The following is a 26,590-nucleotide window of genomic DNA, read 5'->3' as shown; positions in this document are numbered from 1 at the left end:
TCTCGTGCCGAGTGTTTCTGGGCGAGCACTTTCTTCAAAATAATATTAAAAATTATAGAAAACTTTTCGAGACATTCGAGTCGAGTCGAGATTTTTAACAGCTGTCTCGACTCGACTCGAAAATTCGAGTGGAGAAATACGTTTGTCTCGACTCGTCTCGAATTTTACAAAGTGTGTCTCGACTCGAATCTCAACTCGGATTCGAGTCGAGTCGAGTCGAGATTCGAGATATGTCTCGACTCGTGCGCATCCCTACTCCCATTTTTCTTTCAAAAAACATGTACACTTACCCACAGCCTGAATCAAACCAAGCAAACATAGATTTTCAATTGGCCAATTTAGAGCTGAAGTATTAGAATTCCCTGCTTGTGATTGGCGGAATATAGCCTTTTCAAAGCAAGGTGGATTGTCAAGATATATGTACTGTACAATCATACAGAATTGAATTAGACACACCTGGATGGTAGCATATAAAAAACCCTTTTACTTTGATAACGCCGGCGATGCATGGACTCCGGAAGACATTGGAAGCTTTGGGAAGTCATATTGATCCATTATCATTGCACAGCTTTCCATAATTTAAAAGGATTGTTCGGAGTAGGTTTCCTAGGCAGTAAATCTCTCTCAAAAGCATACCAGATTTGCTCAATGGGGTTGAGATCGCGGATCCATGAGAATGAGGCAAACATTTTCATATCCGTGAAGTCCTCACCGATCCTTTCAGCCATAATTTGGGAATCATGAGCTCGAACATTGCCTTGAGTGTGTTCGGGGCGAGCAAAGGAACGACTATGACTTGCCAGTAGGTCTCTGCGACGTTCGACGGTAATGGGTGAACCATGGATCCAATTTTAACCCACATGAGCAGTCCTCACCACCACCAGCCTGAATTGTATGCTGCTACTAAGACGAATCGATTGCCCATGTGGTTGGCGCCGCATTCGTATCTGACCATCGTCGTGTACCAACTGATACCTTGACTTATCTGGCGAGGCGATCTTTTCCGTGCTTCTAGCATCCAATGGCAGTATTCCTTTCCCTATGCCAGTCATTATACCTTGTGATGGATGTTAAGCTGAGGCGCCGTCATGGGACTCCTTCTTCTGCACGCCATGGTGTACTGTGGCAAGTCTATCCACTCTTCCGATTCTAGCTAGCCGATGCAATGCCTGTCATCAAAGTGTCGTACACTATGTCAGTTGATCTTAGCGGCAATGATTCCGCCCGAAAGCTCAGAGCCTGCACGAGTTCAGAGATGAACTGGCCCATACATCTGGCCCCGACAATCTGACCACAATCACATGCGCTGAAGTCTCGTGTCTCAGCCATTCTATACTAGGAATGCCCAAAACCGGTTCGGGTCTAAACGGATCCGGTTCTAGAGTATCTAGTTCCGGAACCATTTTTCCGGATCCAGGCCTGGAACCGGTTCCAAAGATCAAGTTCTGGAGCCGGGTTTTCGGATCCAGGTCTGCAACCGGTTCCTAAGATCCGGTTCTGGAACCGGGTTTTCGTATCCAGGTCCGGATTCTGAAAACCTGATCTCCGAGAACCGGTTTCTCGCGGAACCAGTTCCGCCGGAAACGGAACTTTGTGGCCATCCCTATTCTATACTAAACTTCCACTTTAGATCATACAGTCTGTACAAGGTCTAACGTGCTTGCTGTTACATGCCACGCTCTCTTATTATATTCCAAAGGACGACCACAGCAATGTTTTCCCAGAACGGCAGCTTTTTCTACTTCATTTGATCATCAGTGTATAAAAATAAAATAGTTCCGTTTAACGACCCACGTTTATGCCCTTTAGGCTAAGGAAGATGATGGTGAAGGCAAGTGAATAATGATGAAAAAATTGGTTTAATGATAATGGGGAAGAAGCTGGATTATCCTGAGAAAACCCACGGACACAATGTTGTTCTCAAAAGCTTACGTGACCGGGAATCGAACCACGGACCCTATTAAGGATGCGCACGAGACAAGATTTGTGGCTGTCTCGTCTCGAAAATGTGTTATAAAACTGATGTCTCGACCCGAAAAATGTATTTTTTGTATTGGAAGAGCCGTGTCTCGACTCGAATTTTGTCAGGAAAATCCTGTCTCGACTCGTCTCGTGCGCATCCCTAGACCCTACGCACCGAAGTTAAGCACCCTACCACTGAGCCACTGCGTGTCCCCGCCATCAGTGTAGTATTATGTGGTTTTATCTTAATATGTAGTTTGCTTCTCGTATGGTATCTATTTTCATATTAACAATAAATTAAAATAAATACATAAATAGCTGTGTCACATGTACACCAAGTGAGATAATTTGGTTTGTATCGCGCAATATTTTCTCATTTAAAACTCGAACCAAAAGTCATAGTATCTTTCTTCCACTTTTGGTTTTATTATAGAGATCAGATAAGAAATGGGATATACATTTTGGTACGCTTAATTGAAAAACTGGAAGCAAAAGTGATAGTATATTTCTTGTCCTTTTGGATTTATTACAGAGATCAGATTGGAAATGGGATATACATTTTGGTACGCTTAATTGAAAAACTGGAAGCAAAAGTGATAGTATATTTCTTCCCTTTTTGGATTTATTACAGAGATCAGATTGGAAATGGGATATACATTTTGGTACGCTTAATTGATTGCAGAAAAGAGCTCCTTAGAAACAAATAGATTCCCTTATAAAAGAGTCAGTGTTATCTATTTGCTTGAAAACTTTGACTGAGGATTTGCCATCAGCCATGTCATCTTTTTCAGCTAGATGGATGTATTGGTTTAATGTGTCTCATCCTTGGATTTTTGTTAAGGTTGGTTTATTGAAATCCCTTTATATATTTATCATATCTGTCCATGTGTCTATCTATCGTATGGGCTGTATGACCTATAGTAGACTATAGAATGGATAAGATGCTAGACTTCAGCCTATTTGATTGTGGCCAGATTATCGAGGTTAGACGTATGGGCCAGTCCATCTCTAAAGTCGTGCAGACACTGATTTCGGGCAAATCTATCGCCGACAAGGTCAATTGTCCTGGTGTACGATATTGATGACTAGGATTGCCGTCGGCCAGCTAGAGTGGAAGGAGAGGATAGATGATGCGCAGTGCAACAGACCAAATGCTAGAGAATAATCACATGTAAGCCATCATATTATTCACAACCATCTACTCACCATGGAAGCACTTGTTCCCATACTTAGGGTCGATTAGAGGGGAGGGTGCAATTGCTCCCCCCCCCCAAGGGTTTGTGTAATACATACTTTAATCGATTATCTACTAATATACTCGTATAAAACGTGAAATTTTTATGTCGGTGGCGCTCTTGTCCACCTCAAGCGAAGTATGAAATGACGCCCCTGCTTTTGGTGTGTTTAAATTCGAAGGAAAAGGAATAAGTCCAAGAGGTCTAAGGCTTTTTATATACAGGGTGGACCATTTACTTTGAATGTATTTGTAATACTTAAATTAATGGTTGCAAAAAGCTGAAATTTTGTACCATGGAAATAGAAAAAAGGGGACATTGTTCGACATAATCTGGAACACCATCAGATTAAGTCTTGAGAACTCAGTAGTAGTAGTAAAGTAGGAATTTATTTGGGAGCTTTTGGGCGTAAAAAAATCAATGTGATGATAAATTATACCAGAATTTGTAAAATCACGCTAAATTTGGACTAAATTTCCAGAAATATCGGAATTTCGGAGCAGAGGAGTCCAGACCATAGGATCCATCCCTTGCTTACCTCCCTGGTAGTAGCATTAATAGTAGTAGTACTACTTGTTGATATGTTGTTTCCAAGATGTATTACGTCAGGTTGCTACATATTTTAAATATATATATTAAACAAAAACCTACAATACCATATGTATTACTCAGTGATGCAAACTAAAGACGCTACAGTATCACCAACGCCAAAGAAATATAAAATTTTGAGGACTTCTAAAACAGCGATAACCCAAGTGAAACGGGTAAAGCAAGAAGCATCCAAAGTACCTTAATGCTAAATACTATAATCATCACAGGATGGATTTCAATTAAACAGGAACAAAGATATACATAATTGAAAACTTCTCATTTTTTACAAAGTTTTTTCCTAAAAGTGCATAGATATAACATCAAATTACACAGACAGCTTTTGATAGACACAAAGATCTTAATTACATTTACAGAAATTCAATATTCTTAAACTGTTGCGGAGATTTGACAAACATTGGTAAAGATTGCTATACTGGTGTTGGGGATACATTTTGAAACAATTAATGACTTTCTTTGCTTGTATAACACTATAACAATAGACCTGGTAGTTGTAATTACAAGTTACATAAAATTTTAAGTAGTGCTGCAAACTCTATCATTATTTACAATACGTCTGAAACAGTTTGAGATATCGAATTGCTTATATTAATGCCATTAGCATATTTTCATCTGTTAAAAATCGTTAATGTGATTGCGTGCGGTACGTTCTTCAAACAGCTTTTTAGGAATAAAAGACTTTTCGAAAAAGTCACGTCACTTTGTTTCTGATATTTCGAAATACGTCATATCACTAGGGTGGCCAGAAGGCAATGATTAAATAGACGGACACATTGACTTACAAAGCCAGATTTTGTGGATTTGTAAACCTTCTCCCAAACATATGGCAGTTCAATTCATTAATTGCGTTTAGGCATCTTTGGCTCAAGCAAACTGAAAAAGCTACATTTACATGTTAAAATTCATATCTCATATCTCTGTTCCTCGAATGGCTCTCAATACACGCTTGTTCTGCAAGAAATCTTTAAATATGTTACTACACGTTCTATCCTAATTTTTTCCTTTAAAATTGAAACAAACTTGAAGTTCGGACTCAACTGTTTAAATATTCACTCGGCTGCATTCTGTTGTCCAAGCAGCATTCATTAATGAAAATACCCGTTGGCAGTAGGCATTATTACTTTGTATGAAAAGAATACAGTATATGAACGGACTTTCTTCAAATTCTCAAAACCTTCTTATGTTGCAATTTACAAAAATTCATTGATAATAATTTGCAAATTTTGAAGTGTCTGAGACTTCAGCCATCGAGCCATCAGAATAATGAAAAGTTAAACTTTTATAATGAGACAACTGAAAAGCAAGACAAATGGGCATCCGGCAATACTACTAAGCCGGACACGGGACAGGACCTCCAAAAGCAGGACATCTGGCTACCCTACATATCACTACCATCGCGTTCGATACTAAGGTACTTTTGATCTGCATTCCTCCTTTCGTCTTACTGGCGTTATTAGTAATCCCGAAAGGACATTATTGAAATTTTCCTATCACGTTAAATTTATACGGAGTAAGTAAAGAAACACAAAATACAAGTAAATATATACGGTGAAATTGGCCTTTTAGTTTGTTCTTTGTATTCTTCACAAAGAATTAAATTCCAAAGATAAAAAAGAACACAGCTCAAGGAGCTAAGACTTCATTTAAAAGTCGTATATGTTATTGTAGGAGCAAGCGAGAAAAGCTTTCATTTCGTTTCACTCAAAAACAGTGAAATGCGTAAACAGTTTTTGTTTATGAAAGGAATAAAACTGTCAATGTTGTAATAAACAACATAAATTAAACCCACGGCCCTAACTAACAGAAATACTAGCTAATAACGCAAGGGGAGCAGTGGGAGAGGGAAGTACAATTAGACAACATTATTTCTTCTTGAGATGAAATATTTTTAGCACACCAAGATAAGAACAGACAGTCATGGCGTATGTTATTGTGTAGAAATTCCGGACCAATGCCCTTGCCTCCCATTTATGGTGTTCCTTTTGCCAGTAGGATTTCAAGGTTAAGTAGTTTGAAGGTGTCGTGACTGTAGTGCACTCTTTGGTCTTCAGTCAATTCAGAATTGATAGTGCTCGTTGTAATGTACCATTACAGTTGAAAGTAATGGCAACTTTTTTTTACTCACCCTGTACATAGTAATTTTTTAAAATTCAATTTCGGTTTAATTACACAATTTATTTATCCTCTTTATTTCAAATGAATGTAATGAATCGAAAGGTCTCATTAGAAATTATATTTTCACGGAATAAAATATTTATTTATATTCTGATTAATTGTAAAATCTCATATTCGCATATACAAGTTGAATAGTTACAAGGTTTACCATTCTGACTTCATACCGAAATATAGTTCCGCCATTGGATATAAATTTTCTTAATTTCAGACCAATGTAGAATTTGGCCAGGTAACTAAACCTTCCCTCACCCCCTCTCACTAGTCATAGTCACTTTCAGATCCGGTTATATCTGGATTTCACCAATTTCTATTTGTTTTGTAATTTCCACAGCTGAAATATTTCGCCCTGATTGGAGGAATCCTCCTATCTCTGTCGTTTTCGGCGCAATGTTATCATTCTAAGCAAGGACGCATCTGGACGCACAGCTCGTGACTTGTACTGTCACATTTTGACTGTAAAAGGACAGATATTTAATAGAATTAAAGTAACATCTAAGTTAACTTAATAATTAAAGACTGACAATTACTTAGGAGCCCGAAATTCTACATTTTTATTAAACAAACAGTTCATAGTTAGGAGAAATATCAGATATCTGTCAACGGACGCCATGTTTGCTGCCAAGATAGAATAGACAAAGCGAAATAATGATTTTTATGTTCCTTTTCTTCTAAAACCCAAATTCAGTTAGGGATTAGGGAAAATACGACCTGTTTCGTAATTTTGTTTGTGTATATGGTAAATGTGATTTTCTTTATTCAGTAAGTGCCTGTACGTAGTAGGTTTTGTAGTGTAATACTAATTATCATAATGGCAGCTTATGCTAACAAAAAAGGGCTCCTATTTCTCTCTCCAAATTGAATCAGTTCTAGTGGGGGTAATGGGTTAGTTATTGTTTGTTTTAGGGCCTTTTCCCCCTCCGGAGAAAGGCCCCTTAATAAATTTTGTTAAGGTGCCCCCAGGGCTTCAAATTCTAGTAAATATGTTCTAAATAATTGGTCAGGTCAATTGGACCTAGGGTTACCCTTCTCATTTTGCCTCCATTAGGTTCAATAGAGCCAACTTTATATACCGACAAGGAGTAATGTGTTTGAAGGTAGTTGTCTTCAACATGACTATAATAAATGGGGCTTGTTTTGTTTAGTTATAACGAAATATTGGATAGGTTAATAATTACCTGTACCTTGGGTAGAAAGTGCTCATACATAAGCACTATACCTTATAGAATGTTAATTTAATAATAACAAAAGAAGAATGTTTTTAATATCTGTAAGATATTAGAGGGTATTATATAGTTCGTTGCTATGTAATTGTTTATGGATACCTAATTCTCGTGTATGTGCACGACAGTGTGAATGACAAATACATTAAAAGTGTATCAACTAATAAACCATTTAAAACCGTTCATCTACTTTATAATTCTGATAGAGAAGGTGAGAATAGTATTATATACATAATTATAAAAAAATATTTTTACATGAAAACAGTTACTACCACTCAAGTTCTTTATATCATCGATCGAACCAGGTTGACGACTACCCTTTGGTGAGTCGTTATATAGTTCGAATTTATGTGTAGTATTTATAGTGGTGTGTAGTTCGTAGTTCTGTGTGAGTTCATGTTTTTTACCGTAAGGACAGTGTAGTTCACCTGCGTTAATTTAATACCATTTTTCTAGCTAAAAATAACTAACCAGAGTAAATATTATAGTTCTGATTAATAAGTGCAAGTATATATTTTAGTACACAGTAGATTATTCCTTACTACAGCGCCATCATGTCAGTTTTCGCTAATCAATTGTTTGTTGACATTACGTCATTGCAAGAGTTAGTGACTTAGATTGTTTGATTTTGGCCCCTTCTTCTTAAATTACATCCCGTGAACATGGTTTGCGGTTCGAATGAGTATACATTCATATAAAATAGCATGAGATCTTACTGTTGATTACAGCTTGATACCTCACTTAGAAACCGAAATATCCACTGAAATCAAGAATGCCTATTTTCTTAATAGAAGCAAAGCCCACATGATGTTAGTGTTTGTTTCAAAATGTAATATTAAATTCTCTTTTCCCGTGGCTGTAGAAAAATTCCATTGTTGCTTTAGTTCTATCAGCAAATCAGAAATAAATTCATCGTTGACAATTTAACTTTCAGTGAATACACGTATGATTGTTTTAACTGCGAAGTAAATATAATTTGGGTGCTTCGAAACAGAGTCCGTGGTTCGATGAATGTTATCGTGTAGTAGTTTAAGCGTGACAGATTGTGATAATTATATATTTATTAGTGCGTAATATAAATATGTGTAATGCCTGCGTGCAAAATGTATGAAATATAGTGTCTGTAAAATATTACTTCGTGTGGAAATGAGTAAATAATGAATAAATATAACGATATAATAATAATACGATTATAATATGAAATGAATGAGATGATATGACACCTATATTTAAATGGATAGGCCCAGTGTATATTATATATGGAGAATATGAATATGCTTACTAAAAATCTCTCGCGTTTTGACTTCTATACCAGTACATTCATCCAACCGAGTTTGCTATTGGATAGTAATGTGTAGTTGGGAATTGTATGTTACTTCGCATTTAAGTACCTCATACTAACAGCCCCTTACCTTAAGCCTTTCATCAGATAAGGTAGCATCATGTGGGAATTACTTTTAAAGGTTGACAGAAATGATAATTAAGAAAAATAACTGCTATATCCTGGAATCATCGAAAAGTACAAGTTTGGTCATTTGTACCTTTAACATTCATTGACTTTCCGAGATTTTTTTCGTTGCTTACTTTATTTACTGTGCAGTGTTCATATAGCTAACAGCTCAGATCGGGCTATCCGATTAAATCAGCCGCTACTAAAAATTCTTTTAGGTCCTTTGCGTACCCGGATGTCGACCCCTGACCCTCTTAAGTATTTTCGTTTCTTTTCTTAGTTTAATTAGATGATGGAAATTAACGACGTCCCAGACTTTGGCATGTCTGCGCAGGGTAGCCATCGGTGATGTTTGGTCACTGAAATCACCGATCCAAAATTCAGTTTATTTAAACTTTTTTTATTATTTTGGCAAATTAGTAGCTAAGGATATCTCAACTATTATTTACTCTAGTTTCATTACTGTTCTGGACTTTCTTAGTTTCTGAGAGGTCGAATGATTTTTTTCTGAAATTCCAAATTAAGATTCTGCACCACCTTCCGGGATGGCCGGGGTTTCCAAGGACTCATCCGGATACAGCGAGGAGGGGAATTTCCTTAAAGCTTTCGTCTTTCTGAAGATTCCCTTGCGGGCACGGACTCGTTGTGTTTTTGGAGATAACTTTTGAGTTTACGTATTTAAGTAAACCGCCCTCTTTCGGCATATGTGAATATTTTTGGCTGTGAGTTGTTATATATTTAAATTCGATCACTCGCCTGTGTAGTAAGTAGTACCTCAATCTTCCACCTTTCGTTGGCGCCACTTTCTCTATCTTGTCTCTTTCTTCCTTCTTACTTCAAGATTTTTTCCAACCTCCCCCCCCCCGGTTTCTGAAACTCATGAAAGCATACAATGTTCATATCACTTATTTCGATCGTATGTATTAACTGAGACATCGAGGGATACAATTCGCGGAGGTATTTCCCGGTATTTCAGAACAATTTACTACCGTTTTTCACGATACTCAATCCACCATGGGAGGGACTGATGAGAAGGTAAACTACGATCTCAGATACCCAGAAACTTAATTGTTGTTCATCGATCGTAGAAACTATATCCATTGATTACTGATTTCTGGTTTCTTTCTATTGATTGGTTATATGGTGTGTATGTATTAGTAGTTTGGGCCCACTAATTTTAAAATAATCTTGATTCTTTTCTTTCTTTCTTTCTCTGTATATACATTTATATATGTGTGCTTACATAGTTTGGAAACTTACGTGTTTGCTATATTTGCTGTATTTGCACTTTTGTGTCGACTTATTAAATAATACCAACCATTTCTCTATACGCGGATCTTAATAAAATTGAAATTTTATTGATTATCGGGGATATATATACATTCCAATGTTGCAACCTTATTAGAAGAAAAAGAATTTTGTTTGTCAGGGTTTTTTTTCTGTTTGTTTTGAGCCAAAAAAAATGTGAATACTTATTGAATATGAAAATATTATGTAGAAAATTTAAGTGTCGACGAAATACTAAGATTGATATTAGAATAAAATTTATTATATTGAGTAATATGAATATATATATAAGCGAATATGTATGTAAGGGCTCGGTATTTACCCTGGTTGTTTTAGGTTGCCATAGATTTTTGACACCCGATATTTGACTAACTATTTATGATTGTAAAGTATTACCGCGTAACTAGTAATAAATGACACCTTATTGATTTGTTAGTAATGTTCGTAACTATTAAAGTTTAATACTATGGTAAATATTGCATGTAAATAGAACAGGTAGCAGGTCGTAAGAAAAAACCCTAATCCGTATCTAAAGTTATTTTGTAAAACAATAGTGAAATCAGTAAACTATGAAACAGTGCGCCCCAAATCCTTCCCCTACGATCGGAAACATAACTATTTGTCATTCGTCAGTTCAGTGACTCGAATCTCTTGACTCCATGATCTAGACGAGGAATAAAATTTAGCGATCTTAATTTGAACTGAGATGTGGTTAATAATTTAGTGATATGAATACAGGACCTGGGATGGGTCCGGAAACCCAGCTCTGTGGAAGTGTCATATAATGGAAATATATTCCCAATGTCTGGGACTGGATTCGATATTTTTTTAAATCTTAATAAATTTTGAATGTTTATACCAAGTGCGTCAAGTGACGAAATGGAAAATATATATAATATGAAGAAACTATTTTTTTTGTCGGTAGTTAAGACAAACGATTAAATACTCTCATGGACAAAAATCATTGTGTATAAAGAGAGTTGATAAAGGAGTTATTATCGACGTGAGAAAAGGACTCATAAAATTGACGAAATTTCTCCTCTTGAGACAGAGACTCAATAAAAATGCTACCAAAGTGTTTTTTTAGAAAAATGATTAACCAATTATATTTTTTCTTTCTTCTTTCACATTGATATGTATTCTTTGTACTGAATTTTAAATATGTTCAATGTTGACCTTTGATTTTTTTCTCTCTTCGTCTTTCGTTTTGTCGATTATTTTTACGTAATCCAACTTTTAATATATCTACAAAAAAGAAATGTGTTATTCGATATTGAAAAGTAACAAATTTCTATGCATGTCTATAAACTAGATTATTATTACTAGTATTATTTTCTTTTCATGTATCGAAATTTCTCTTGTGCTGTCGAATTAAGTTTTCTTGAAATGTAATAAATGTCTATAGAAATGTAGTTAGGTTAGTTTAATTCAACTAAATGCTACCTGAAGTACACATTGTCCTGTATGAATGTGAGTGTGAGTGAAATGTAGGTTTAGTATTAAGTGCACCAATTCTTTTGACATATGTGTGTGACTTACTATAATTAACGGTTATAGGCAATTAAAGTCGTTGAAAGTCAATACTAACTTAATTTAAGTTGGCTCTATAAAGGAAGCAAAAAGGACGGAAATAGCCTGAACGAATGATCATCATGGGAGAACTTCGAGAGTCAAAATCTTCGACAAATATATGTTACTCTGATTTTTTTCTGCGTTCGATTCTAGCATGCGATCAACTTCATCATTTATCTTTCAAGTATTGGATACTAGTCGAGAACTTTCTGAAATATTGAATAAACTGTTAAATTAAACTTTCTCACCTATCTCAGAGCTAGATTGGGATAATTCGGTAGTTGGGGTTACATGGATCTAGGTCTGAGAGGTATGGGTTAACATGTGTTTACCTTTGATCACCTTAATACCAAAGATTCACACAATAGCTATTAGAAATGATCCCAATTCGATAATTATTCACTTTCCTTTACCGTATTTCTCAAAAATATCCAGTAGCAGTTTCCCTCTTTTCTCATCTTCTTATTTTCCCTCTTTTTCCTTTCTTCCTATCCCAACTTCTTCTCTTCTTTACTCCTTCTTCTATTTTAATAAACCTGAAAAGGGGGTCGTGACTGGGAATCCTATATATAATAAACACGGTCATGTATTAATTTCACTTCTCTTCGGAAGTCCGATATAAAAGTCTTCATTTTGGTCGAACCTTGTAGGTTCGAAAGTAAGAAATGAAATATATATATATAATTAGACATAAGCTGATAGCTTCATGAATATTCCTCCACCAGGGGTGAAGGGTTTCCACTCACGACTTATTCCATGCACGATACAGGGTTCCCACCCTCCTTTTGTTTGTCTCTTTTTCTTTTTCTTTCTTTTCCCTTTTCAGTTTTATCGTGCTGGGCGCAGCATCTTGTATAGTATTCATCTTGGGTTTGTTTGTTTTTCCAATTTTTGCAGTTTCTGGATTTTAAGAGGCTTCAATGTTTCTCCAGAAGATGGCCACTCACTTTATTCGTACTTCTTCCAAAATGGGAAACCCATGTCTTAGTGAATTTATGCAACGCGTTTAACCCACGAATGGCTTGTGCTGGCTCTTTCTGGAGGGTTTGCAGTGGGAAGTTGTTGTTAGAAGTTATATGCCACCGTGGCTCTTATTCGTACAGAAGTATGGGGCATATACTCGCGGTATAGATGTGTCTCTTCTAGAGATGCAAGGGCTGGGAAAAAAACCGGCTTTTTTGGAAAAAACTCGGTTTATTCTGCTTCGCTTTTTTGCTTGGGAAATTTTGGGCTTTTTTCAAATTTCTGCTTTAAATTGATAAAGCAGACTTTGTTTCGCTTCTCTATAACACAAAAAATCATTTAATTAGTGGTTGATGCTGATAATAATATAAAACCTCGAAAATAAACCATGAATTTCGAAAAGATATTTCAAACAATTTTATTTCAATATATTTACATTATGAATTCCAAAGGACTAACTAATGTATATAATAAGAATTTTTTAACCTCCTATATAAAAAAGTACGCAGGGTTGGCAAAGTAAGCAGTGTTGTTTTTGAAAATGCCAAAAACACGTTTTTTGGGGGGGGAGTTTAAACCAGGTTTTTTGGGTTTAAACCAGGATTTTTGATTTAGATATTTTGCTTTATGTATTTATATTACATATACACAGAAATAAGTTTGTTTCGCCTTAGTGTTATTATCAGTGGCGGCGATTGGACGTTAAAAGTGGGGGGGGGCAAGACATGATCTGAATATATGTGTATCAATCTTACGTTTCCCTAGTTGTTTCTAACACTTTGTTTGGCGAAAGGTTGTATAACTAATAGGATACTATCTTTTTCAGTTCAAGTACTGTACATCGTATTTCATATTTTATTAAGTAAATTGAGAAGAGCAACAGAAGTAGGTATTAGCTCTTTGTACTCTTGAACAACAAAGGTGTAAGAAGAAAGTTGATTCCTTGCTCATGAACATCATAAAATTGTCTGGAAAACTGTGTGATCAGATTATTTAATAACAAATTTGCAAAAGAAATAAATAGAAAGGATAATATTAATCAATGGGGATTAAAACTGGGGATTAATGAATAACTTAATTTTTAATTCCACACATTCTATTAAATGTATGTTATTACTCTTAGAAAATGAAAGACAGTGAATACTACGAACATATGCTACATTTAAAGAAATATTTACTTTTGCAGCTTCCCGAAACATGTTCGTTGCCATTAGATGGTTTTAACTTTTTTGGACCACATCAAAACAGAACACTTAGAATCACTCCACACTCCAGTTACACAAAATAATCCTAAAACCTAGAATTATGTTGAATTCACTAAATTTAATTGTATATACACTCGTACACCCACAACACACCACTTCAGTTGTATATTACACTACAAAACAATGGAAAAGGTACAAGTTGTTTCATATTACTCCCTTTTTAATCAATATGCCTTACTATTAGCAAGAAGATAAGGTATTTTAGGAACTATCCATTTTCGTGCAATTAAAGAATAACTTGTGAAAAGCTTTTTTTTTTTTTTTTTTTTCCGAAATGTTCTCTCAATTAGTTTCAAAGCGGCTAATACATCGAACCCTTGTAAGAAGTAGTGAAAGTATCTTGGAATTGTTGTGATCCAATAGGTTAATTTTTGGTTATTTTCGGTGACAATTAAAACCCAATTCCTGTAGCTTTCTTAACTACACGGAAAGACGACCAATACGTACTCACGCAACAGCAAATATTATATGGCATCATTTTTCTCTATAAACCAGTAATACATACAAAAATTTTACATTTCCAGATGAAACTATATACCTTAAGGGCTACTTAAAAAAAGTGTGGGGGGGCAACTGTCCCCCTTTGTCCCCCCTAATCGCCGCCCATGGTTATTATGCAACAACGGGGTTATGATGGAAGAGGTCCCATAAGCTTAAAGAAGTCCGGTCAGTAAATTTCTTAAATTGAGAAACTCCCGCCCTAGTCATTGGGAAAATCCCGTCATTACTTTAAATGCAAAACAATAACGGGAAAATCCTGTTATTGCTTTGCATGTAAAATTTAAAGGTCAACGTATCATAATCAGTACGCTAAAGCTGAGGTATTAAATTACAAATTTAGATATCATTGAAAGTTCAATCCAAGCTAAGATTGGAAGCTACGTAGGCAATCGATAAATTTTGTCAATTGCTATCAATATATTTAAGCAACGTTGGCTTGTTTATAAAACAACAGGCATTCACGCATGCAGAAATATACAATTTAGTTTCGTTTCGTATGTTTAGACTTAACATCCTTACATAATACCGAGGTTATCAAGGAGAAGACTTTCGTTTAAAGTGACATCCGAACCGCTACTTGGTTTACGCATGAGAGAAGGGTTGTGGTTAGACCGAGAATTGAACATGGGATACCTTGATTAAAATCTGAAAAGGAAATAAAACTAATGCAGATGGTTTGATATGTAGAAACGTCACCATGAAGTTCACACGATTCGCATTTTTCGTTCTTTTTATTTTTTGGTTTAAACCAGTTATTTAAAGAAGAAGAAAAAAAGAAAAAAATAACTGGTGTAAACCAGCCAACCCTAAAAGTAAATACTTATTTTTAAAAAATACACAAATAGCTAACAAAATTGTATGTAGTATTTTTATTTCAAAATATTCCATACCCTCTGTTGGAAACAAAATAAAATTGAAATAAAACATAAGAGAAATACTTACATTTATATGATACACTTAAAGGCTGCACATCTAGAGCTTTTGGTTCTGTATATTCTTGAAATTCTACAGTTAAGTTTTATATAACCGCCATCACGGGTTTACCCAATCCTCAAGTTTTCTGAATTTTTAACAAGAGAGATTCAACGTATCATTACGGACCCCCCCCCCCAAAAAAAAAGAGGACTACGGAATATATTTGAGTTAAGCTAAATACAACTGCACAACAAACATGACTGAGTGGTTAGCTTTTGCGCTTCTATCGGGAAGTCCGGTATTCAACCCAGCATTCGACCATTCTGACAAAGCTTTTCTTCATTCCATCTGTGAATGTAGAAATAGTGCGTGTACTGTGAGATGACTGACTTCCTTTCTTATTGTTTTTAAATCGTTATTATTACTAATTACCAGCAGTGACGGTTTTACGAAGGTTAGGGGAGCGGTCTTTCGGACTGAAACCTGTTCCCCAAAGTTACGGAATGCCTGAAACAAACGAAATATCTATTAGTTATGCCTTTACTCAAACTTTAAGCTCCCGTCAAATAAAAATTACGAATGTTTAGAAAAACTAAACATTAGTAAGAAAAACCCTTCCCAAAATACTTTTTTCTAAATCCGCCACTGATTCTCAGTATAAAATTATCTTCAAGGATGTATCTGGAAGATTATTGCTAAACATATAAACTAAACAAAATATTAATTATGCTTGTACTCATAAACTTCAAACACCTCCCAAATAAAATTAGGCATTTTAGAAAACGAAACAATCAGAGACCCCCCCCCCCCCAAAGTACTTTTCTAAATCCGCTACTGATTATTTGTGTAAATTGTATCCGGATAATTATTGCTAAATCATTGCACAGCTACAGTATAACAGAAATGTGGAAGTACGGTTTGACGGATATATTGAAAAACGAACGCTTTGAGGCATATATAGAAAAACATAAGTTTAACTTTTGCGCTAGAAGCTAGAGCACTCAGCTCTTAGAAATGAAGCACGGATGACAAACTAAAATGATCTACAGAAGAAAAAATGTCGATAACTCAAAAGTTAAAATAAAGTTAAATAGCCTCTAAAATTGCCCTCAAATACTACATTGTTCATCTTAGCTTTAATTCGTAAAACATGTGCTCCGGCGAAATATGGCATTTAGGTCATGGAATTCTTATCTAACTATAGAATATACTATAAGAAAGCTATTTAGATAGAAAAATCATGAAAATGAAAAAAGCCAAAATTTCCAAAATTCTCGTTCCCCCCCCCCCCCCCAAAAAAGGCCGGCTTTTTATGTGAAAAAAACCATCGATTCAAAAAAGCCGGCTTTTTTGCATCTCTAGTCTCTTCGTTTCCATTAGCAATGACGGAAGAGCGGAGGTAGTAGCAGAGCGGTAAGCATTGCAGTGCCTTTTTTGTGGTAGTTTGGAGATGATTGGTAAACGTTAACCGACAGCTTAGTTTAACTTCCAGGCATTTCACCTCTTTGTTAATCGTTAGCTCCGCTCCTCACGTTGTGAGGGTAGTGTTAATCCTCTCTACGTTTCTTACAATCGCTGTGTTTGCTGTGTTTATGTTGAGCCCCCAGTTGGCCATCCATGTGCCCAGCAACTGGATATGGCATTGTAGACATACTGTGGTGCATCTGACATAAAAGTGGTTTGCAAAAACAGTAATGTGATTGGCAATCGTCACAGTGAGAGTTTTTAACGTGGTGGGATATCAACAATGTAAACTGTATACAAGAGTGGGAAAACATGTGACCGGAGATAATCTTGGTACTATAATATGTCCCTTGTAGGAAATACAGAATTGTCAGTCTTGACGGTATGATTTGGTCAGCCATATTTGGTAATGTGGAAAGATCTGGAGAAGTTTGAGCTGTTAGATTTACTGTGCTGCTAGGTATATAATTGGATTTACTGATATTTGGAAGATAAAGTTCCATTCTTGCATGAAAACAGAACTAGTTGCCAAGTTTAACCCTTAGTATACCCTGAAAGTCGCAGTGCTTTTGCTTCTTTACTGGTTTCTTGTTTTCTTATGTTTGACTTATGTTTTACTTTTTACTGTTTAATCCATCTAAAATAATCCATGTGGGATATGGATAAGCTTTATGTCCATATTTCATGTAACCTTCTTGAAGAGTCACTAAATTTAGCATTTAACTTCATTTTTCCTTCTTTCTTTCAGATGCTGTGAATACTCTGCTAGCTGGAACTTTCAAAGTCAGCGCCATTAAATCTAGGACTCAGAAGAGCGAAACTTCCAGCGCTAGAAGCTTACCATCAGTAAATACGCCACATCCTGACGTTGAAACGACTCCCATTCTGTGCTTACCCCTTCGACAACCTAACGCCAACAACGACATCAAAAAGTATAACGCCTTCCTCTGCAGGTTTAGAGATTTCACAGACCCCGAGGTGACTACTTCCACCAACTTGACTCATAATCTACCACAGAAGCTAGATAACATCGTCATGTTGTTTCAGATTCGCAACGAGTCAGGACCTGTTGTAGATTTGATTGATGCTTCAATTTTAGAAAAGATTAAACCACCGTCCTCAAAGCCAATCTATTCAGTTGAGTCATTGCTGACGGAAGAAGGAAAAATTGAATATCAATCGATGATTAACGAATCCAAAGCATCATCAGGAAAATCTAACGGTAAGAATTTTAAATAGTCGTTCACATATGCAAGTGTCATCCAAAAAGGTAAAGAGCGTTTTGTTTAACATTATGAGAAAGAAAATCAATCAACTTTTCAGAATAATACGATTGTCAGCTCTTATAAACGGTAACCATACCATCGTTGGTCACGGTTGAAGAAATGGTATTTGGCAGTTTAATAAGGGTGAGGTCAAGTGACAGCAAAAAAAATGAATATTGGATGAGGGAATTAGTATTTTTTCAAAGGGACTGGGAGTGAGGACTACAGCAGAGATACTATTTGAGGATGAAATGAGCGCATGAGAATTTGAAGATTAGAGCAAGGAAGAAATATTGGTTTGAGAGTGAGAATGAGGGTGTAACGAAGTTGTATAAGAATGAAAAAAATGAAATAAAATCTTTCAGTTTTACGTCCTACGTATATGCCGGTTAAGCTAAAGGAGACGGTGATTATGGGAAATGAATGAAATGAAGAAAGTGGGAGGAAACGGGAGAACCCTGAGAAAACACACGAGCACGGTGTTTGTCCACCACAAAGTCCACACGGCGCGAGCTGGGATCGAACCAGGGACCCCAAGCACCGGAAGTGAACGCTCTACTACTGAGCCACCGCGCCCCCTTGTGTAATAATGAAGATGAGAATGAGTGAGTGGGGGGGGGAAGGAATTATTAATTTCAGGGTAAGAGCATCAAAATTTGAGAGTAAATGTAAAGGTGATAGCAATAATATGGAGGGTGATCATTATTTGAGAGTGAAGACAAGGACGACATATTGAATATTTCCTAATAACAGTGAGTGACCGTGAGGAAAATATTGATTTGAGGGTAAGCATTAACGAGATTGAGTGTAAGGGAAAGTATTTATTTGAGAGTGAATGCATTAATACTGTGGAACCTACATTATTGGATAACTCTTAATAGCGGACGTCTCCACAATAACAACAAACTTTTTGTTCCAGAAGAAACAAAAGTTTGGCCTCCATTTTACGGCATTATCACATTGAAAAAAAAAAAAAAATCATTTGTGGCATACGTAAAAACTTAGGTTACATGTGGAAATCCTGTAGTTTTTAGACTTAACGTACGGCAAATGTATAACTGAAAAAGTAAATTTTACAGGTACATTCCGCACGAACGAAAGAACTCAAAATAGGCCGTCCGGATCTCACATACAATTAGACGTATTGAACATATAGCTGACGTATATACCATATGTGTACGTATGTAATATACATAGGACTGTTAGATATCATACATCCTGCAACGTGCATGATGTAACGTCTAACCGGGAAAAGTATGTAACATACGGATAACGTATGCTCCGCACTGATTTCCGAAGTAAATATAAGGGTTCCGTATATTTGTTCAATATACCGCTGCCCGGATAACGGATTTTTCTCACTGCAGATATAGATACATATTATTATCTTTTATTCCCAATGTTTAAGGAACCTCTTCATAATGGAAAGGAATTATTTTAAGGTCTTTAGCACAGCAAATACATCTTACGATTCGAAAAAAAAATGATCCCTTCAACTGAAGCTGCAATTATACACAAAGAATATATATATAATATGGCGTATGTATAAACGTAGGTTACATGTATAAATCCTGTAGTTTTTGGACTTAACTACATGTAATATACTGTAGCAAACGTATAACTGGAATAACGTATGTTTTACAGGTACCTTCTGTATAAATGTTCCGAATAAACGTACTTTCCGTATGAAAGAACTACAGAATTTCCGTAATAAGCATATGTATTCCGTATATTTGTACAATCTGTCCAAATAACAATTTTTTCTTAGTGGAAGCAAGTTTTGATCGGAAACGTGTCCGAAGGATTAAACAACAGACAACTATTTTTTTTTCCAAGAAATTCATAAACCGTCATAATTGCTTGGTTCTATCTTCATTATCAATGCTTATCATAATGTTTCATGTTCTTATTTGGTTACTTATACTTGCAATACAGCCAATGAGCGAATTATGAGACTTTTATAAAGGTATAACTTATACTTGACAAGAAAATCATTTCATAAGCATTATATTTCTTCAGGACCCTCACACAAAACACATCCTCCAGCAATAGTTTTGTTTCTCTACAGAGGGAACTTTTCCGGTCAGTTTCTCGATAGAGTATTTCAATATTAACCTATATTTACATTTATTAGTGGTGTATTTATTACATGCTGCATATAACTATCACATAAACTGACAAGGAAAGGAAATGAACCTCTCGTCCGGACATTTGAATCAAACTGGTCCATTGGATAAACTTAACAATGATATGTTCAGGCACAAAACATTAGGTGCCATAGACAAAGGAGAAGGATCCTAGGGGTATACTTGCATTGAAATAGCTATTGCATTAACACTGTTCATTAGAAAGTCATCGTTTATAGTTCATTCTCTTTGGCATGAGTCACGCTTTCCAGAGATGCTATATATTGGGGCCCATAACGTATTTGAACAGGGGAAGTTGGGAGAATGTCGGGAGAAATCCCTCCAGAAATCCCTACCATCAACTTTGGAGCACTGTGGAGTGGATCCGAGTAAAAGTACCCAATCTAAATCTATTTCAAATAATACTATAGGGAATAAGAAATGTGTATACCAAGTTTTGTATTGATAGACGAAATAGATATGAGGGAAAAGCTTGTATACCAATACACGCTTTCCCCTCATATCTATTGTCCTTCAATACAAAACTTGGTGCACACATTTCTTATTTCCTACAGTAGTTTTTGAGATACACTTTGATTGTGTGCTTTTACCCGGGGCCACTACAGAGGGGTCCAAAGTTGAAGGTAGGGATTTCTGGAGGAACTTTTCCTGACATTCTCCCAATTTCTCCTGTTCAAATACTTTATGGGCCCCAATACATAGCACTTCTCTAAAGCTTGTTTCATATTGAAGAGAATGAACTATAAACCATGATTTTCCAATGGACAGTGTTGATACAATAACTATTTCACTTCGAGTCTACGATTTTCTTTATACTAACAGGATCAATGATTCCCAGGGACTTATTCCGTTGTCCGTGGCACCTAACTTTTTGTGCATGAACATATCTTTGTTATATTTATCGAATGGACTAGGTTTGATTCGGATGTCCGGATGACAGGTTCATGTGCTTTCCTTGTGAGGTATATAAAGGTAACCTCTCTGTAATCTCTCTGTAACGGACATCTCTCCTTTTGTTCAAATAATCATGTCACATCGTTTTCGTTATTGAGAGATTTTACTGTATAATTTGAGGGTGAGTGTAAGCGAGAGTGAGCACAGTAATATTATTTGAGAGTGGGGTTGGGAGTAAGCGATTTTGTAAGGAGCAATATTATTTGAAGATGAGGTTCAGTGTGAAGGTGGTAGCATACTTTTTCAGAGTGAGGTTCAGTAATGCCTTCATTACAATTTCTTTTAGCTGTTTTTAGGCAATCGAGCTCGATTACTGTTCTGTTAAGGGTAGTTAAATATTGAATTTTCTGTCAAATATTCCTGATACTATTATGTTTGTAATTTGTAAATCATACGTTACAAATTTTCCTGCCATGCTATTTCGATTATAGAGATATGACTTGGTAAACGTTCTTAATTTGTGACCAAAATTGCTGTATCTGTTGTTGAGAGCATTTAGCAGCAGTGCGTCGAAAGTATAAAGGATTCTGTCGAATTATCAGACGACAGTTTTTCTTAAGCGCTCAGAAGTTATTGAGAAAGTGAATGCATTGTGTAATGATATAGACACGTAAGGTATATGAGGTAGACCTAGCAAGTATCACACAAGTACAATGCACGTGACACTATTCTATATCTTAATTGTGTTTTACTAGCGTATATTATCTTACATGGGTTGTAAATGAAGTACTGGCAAGACTGTCGAGAGATGAGTATTTGCATGATCTTGCTGAAGGTGAATCTGGAGAATGATAGTTCAAACCATTGAGGAGATGTATAGTACCAAGGATAGCCATTGAAGTGGCTCCTTGTATGGTTGAAGTGATCAATGTTGTATGAGCTTTCTTAAACCATATTTACGAAACTTAAACAGCATACTTGTATGAAAATCCAAATCGTCCGCATCAAAAATATATATAAGTGCAATGAAAGGTTGCAGGAAGCGTGTGACAATGATGCTTACCATATAGGACAGCTACACCGTGGGTAAAAGGGTTTCGTTCAGAACATCACGATTCTGCAGTTTGGACACATAGCAATCGTCCCTCACTTACGAAAGACGAGGCAGAGTTATCTAAGGTGTGGTTGAAATAAGTCGAAATACAGTGTAGAGGTCTGCACGGGCTCTGCCTGAGCCTGCGGGTCGAACTCAGGCCTACAAAGCATATGTCACTTCGAGTCCAAGCCGGGCTCGGGCCGTAAAGTTTTAAATATACAACCATATTTCCCGGGCCATTTCGGGCTAACTTTCTAAATATACAATGCAACGATATTTACTGGACCGTTCTTTCTGGAGAACTTTTAACGCACAACAGCAAAATTAAATCTCCAATTGCTGTAAATAAAAATACAATTTTGCGTTAATTGTTAAGTATCTGTAATTCGAGCTTATTTCGCACTCATTTGATTATCATACGAGTTTGGGCCGGACTCGGGCCTAAATGCTAAAACATAGTTCGGACTTGAGTCGGGCCCCACATTATAAATTCACGGGCCAGGCCCAGGCTAAAAGTTCCTGCCTGTGGAGACTTCTAACTTAGTGATCAAGGTGTTAGGTGGCACTGGAAGAACTTGGGACATCCACCTTACTCCCCACACGTAAGCGTCTGCAATTTTCGTTTGTTTTCATTGTTGAAAGAACCCTTCTTAGGCACTAGTTTTTCAAATATTTCGTTTTTTTAACCCATTGTAGCGTGGTTAGTCACCGAGGTCAACAAAACTAACCTCACAAACAACAGAGGATGCCACCACAGATTTGGAAAACAGTCCATGTTATCACATGAGATCATATTGAAGGCCTGTAATGCAAAGCCGTCTTAACGCATGGGTCCGGTAATCACTTGTCGAACAATCACATGTATTACGTGTAAAATTTGGTCATAGAGTCCCCAGCAAACGAGTTTACTCAGGTTTCTATAATGTTGTTAAGAAGGCATTGCTGTAAGGCAATTGTTAATGTATTTTTAAAAACATGTGTTTATCATACGGTGCTTTATGCGCATTTAGATTTTCTATTCCTTGTTTACTCCTAAATTTAATTAATATATTGTTACAGGTGAAACTGATGAAGAACTGAAGAACATAGAAGATGCTAAGAAGAAACTACGAATCGCACCAAATCAGCACATAGTAAACAAGGTCGAAATATCGGATTTGATATGTACACTCCTTCCACTAAACGCAAGCAACAACACCCATTACTTCATCCCATACCTGTGCAGGATATCCAGCGTGAGGAAATTAATTGAACCAGAGCATAACACTACTAGAAACAATGAAACGGAATTACATGAGGGTTTAACGTTTCTGTTTATTCCCTTAGAACCTTCTGTGAATGCCACGAATACGAAAGAGAAGCTTTCACCAGAAGGTGAAAGCTCAGAAAGTCAGGTGTCGACAAAATTAGGAAAACTAACGAAAACTACCAGATTCCATTACTGGTATTTCTTTGATAGACTTAAACGCAGAAATAACATTATTCAGCCAAATAAAAATGATTCTTTACTGGTCCCGTCATTCTCTACGATTTTAAGTCTTTATTGTAAAGGATGTGCGTATGTGTAATAAACTAAATGAATAAATATAAATCGTTTGTAGTTATTTGTTTATTTACTTATTTACTAGATGAATCTGCGCTCTCTACACAGTGCATCATTCAGATATGAGTATGAATCTCCTTGTCATTCCTCACAACATCTGTACATGTCGAGTTTCTTCGTGGCTAAGCGGTTAGCTTACGCACCTGTGGGGTGGGTGACCCGGATTCGATTCCGGAGGGATCTCATGTGATTCAAATTCCATGTTAATCAGTAGGTAGCGTCTTATATAGCATCGCTGCTGAAAGGGACGTTAAACTCAAAATCAACTCAACTCACCTCATCTGTACATGTCCCATTACAAACACAAGTGAAAGACATCTTGATAAAAATCGTCAAGGAGTACCATCAAAGGAAGTTTTTGTTGGATTATGTTTTTAATATTTCGCACAACTTGCGTGAATTGAGCCTACCTTCGGTTGGAGTTTCTAATTATGACGATTGGTGATTAGTGTTTTCTTTCTTCTTGTATAAGAAAATACATTACACCCACAATTAATTATAATATTAGTGATATATGGTGTTCATTGAACAAAATACTCCAAACAATAAAGATTCATCTTAGACTGGAGGAATGGTTATACTTCCTTTTTCATTATCATTTAACCATGAAACAAACACCTGAGAGATATGCAACTTCTATATACACAGTTGAGGTGTTGGAATGTATAACTTGTAGGATATGTTCTTAAAGATTTCAACACCTCCAGTGTACTCAAAAAGATGTAATCAAGAAATAATAGTCATTTTTTTTAAAAAAAATATTCAATTAGAACTGAACAGTCTGCACAAAAGTTGCAATCGATCCCTGAAAACAGCATTTTTCTAGAACTTATGGTTCCCTAGAACTCATTGTCGAAAAGATTGGCTATAATTATAAAAGGAAATTTTTCGTGCAATATTTCAGCACATAAAATCCCCCATCCCAGTACAGACTACCGAAATGATAATCACTTCGGCATACGGAAGTCAATGTTACATTTTTAATGTATATACATTTTGTAAAGGTAGGGAAAATTTCGGCATTTCGGTAGAAGGGATAATATTTTTTTTCACAGTTGGGCTCGCTTCGATCATGACGACATTTGCAGAAAACATTCCCAATATTGACAGGTTACTTTTCAAATATAAATTATAATTTTACTATTGCAGGGTTGCCAGTAAAAAAAATAAAAATCGGATTTTCCTCTTTTAAAAAAGGGATATTTTCGAATATATGGGTATATAATTTCCCAACGGTACCGGTTCTCGGAACGATTGTTAAATTTTCAGAAAGTACGGTCATCGACGAATAGAAAGAGGTATAACACATTCCGCAACGATAAATAGGGACGTAATTATACGTTCCTGAGTAAAACCTAACAAAATAAATGTGAAAAACATGATTTTTAAAGGTAAATTCCACATTTACTGGCAACCCTGAGCTACCAGCTAATTTTAAGTGTGATATTCGTGTTCAGCGCCTCGAAGTCTATAAAGATTGGATACTTTCGTTTTTGTAAAAAATCCACTGGAGATCAGTGTAATGATTATAAAGGCAGAATGTCTATTTCCAAAATGGTTATGACGTGAACTGCAATATAACAAAATAAGATATATTTATTATTGCTTTAGTTTCAAATTACTAATAATTGGTATCCTGGATATCTATTGGGAAACAAGTGTATAAGTTTTGTAAGGGCACATATGGGCAGCTGCTTTTTTTGTGAATTCCGTTAGCTTATTGTATTGCGTCTGTCGTAAACTCAGTTTGTCTATAGAATTATACGGAATTCATAACTATTTTTCTGCATTTATCTGCTTTTCTGTCTTAATTATTCTTTATTTTTCGTTAACTTTAATATAAATAATAATTTATGGAAATTCAATTGCTTCCTAAGCGTAAATTTGAATTGCACATACCTTCATCTATTTTATCCATTTTGAAAATTAAAAAAAAAATGAAAATTAATAAAGTTAAGATACTTTAAATTATTTTTTTTTTCACATTCACGTTCACTACATCGAAAACGGTAAAACGGCGCTCATCAAATGATTGCCCGCTCCGCAAGTATAACAGAGGGATGGATGTTTTCACGAAATCATACCCACTCAGAATTCCGAATCGTTCATCGATTTATAGGTCTGAGTTCGATTTATAACGCTCTACGAGCATTTACTAATATTTTTGATCATTTAGGGAGGATTGTTCTGATACAGGCAATCGACATCCCCTTGCAGTCCGTATTGCTGACTCAAGTGGGAGCCCGTGGCCATCATCATCATCTTCGTCTTCTCATCTCTTTTGTGGAGGGCCAGTGTTCGCACTGACCGACATCTCCGCGAGGACGTATTGCTGCCTCAAGTGAGAGCCACAGTGGGCTTCCTCGATCATTCTCTTCGCCGAAGTCTTTTGCGCCCATTTGGATGGCGTCAGTTGGCCATCCGGGACTACCACCGCAACCTCCTGGGCCGTCTCTGAACCCCACGTCAGTGGGCCAGGGGCCTGACCGAAGGCATCCATCTGCTTCCCAAGGCAAAAATTCTGGTAGATCCCGATCACGCACACCGGACAAACATCACACTTCTTCAACTCAGCCCCCGTCTAAGCGTCATCATACTGTTAGTGAATTCGAACAGTCTGTTTCATCCATGAATCTCGACGACGCTAATGAATTTCCGACAATACTGGATTCTTCCAAACCTCGTCTTCATTCATTCCTGCTTACCAACTTTGATTCCAAATTTGAGAATACCAAGCTGGCTTTCCAACAACTCATAAAATATCTACCACGCGCCTCCGTCGCTCAAATTGTTCATACACCCAATGGGATAATCTTCAAGTCATACGATTCATCATTCTTAACCACTGTACGAAACAAATGCAGTTTCGAAATTTTTGGCAAACATGCTGAAATGAAGCGACTTGAATCAAAGGCGTTTAAACAGGCACCACCTCCACGAAGACCCCCGGCTCTTTCAGTTGTCATT

General features: G+C 36.3%; 1 protein-coding gene across 1 annotated transcript in view; it reads left to right on the top strand.

Moving 5' to 3' along the window:
• The window catches only part of LOC145683684 (uncharacterized), a 45,128-nt gene extending 21,508 nt beyond the window's left edge, over nucleotides 1–23,620 (top strand). The window contains exons 2-3 of the mRNA XM_081755040.1: nucleotides 17,367–17,840; nucleotides 23,080–23,620. Coding sequence (XP_081611166.1) covers nucleotides 17,367–17,840; nucleotides 23,080–23,588 — 983 coding nt within the window. The 3' untranslated portion in view covers nucleotides 23,589–23,620. The remainder of the gene's footprint in view (nucleotides 1–17,366; nucleotides 17,841–23,079) is intronic.
• The last annotated feature ends 2,970 nt before the right edge of the window (nucleotides 23,621–26,590 follow it).

This window comes from Thermobia domestica, chromosome 4 (assembly GCF_964235325.1).
Source record: "Thermobia domestica chromosome 4, izTheDome1.hap1.1, whole genome shotgun sequence".
NCBI classification, from domain to species: Eukaryota; Metazoa; Arthropoda; class Insecta; order Zygentoma; family Lepismatidae; genus Thermobia; species Thermobia domestica.
The sequence above is the reverse complement of the archived record's forward strand: the minus strand, read 5'-3'. Positions and strand labels throughout refer to the sequence as shown.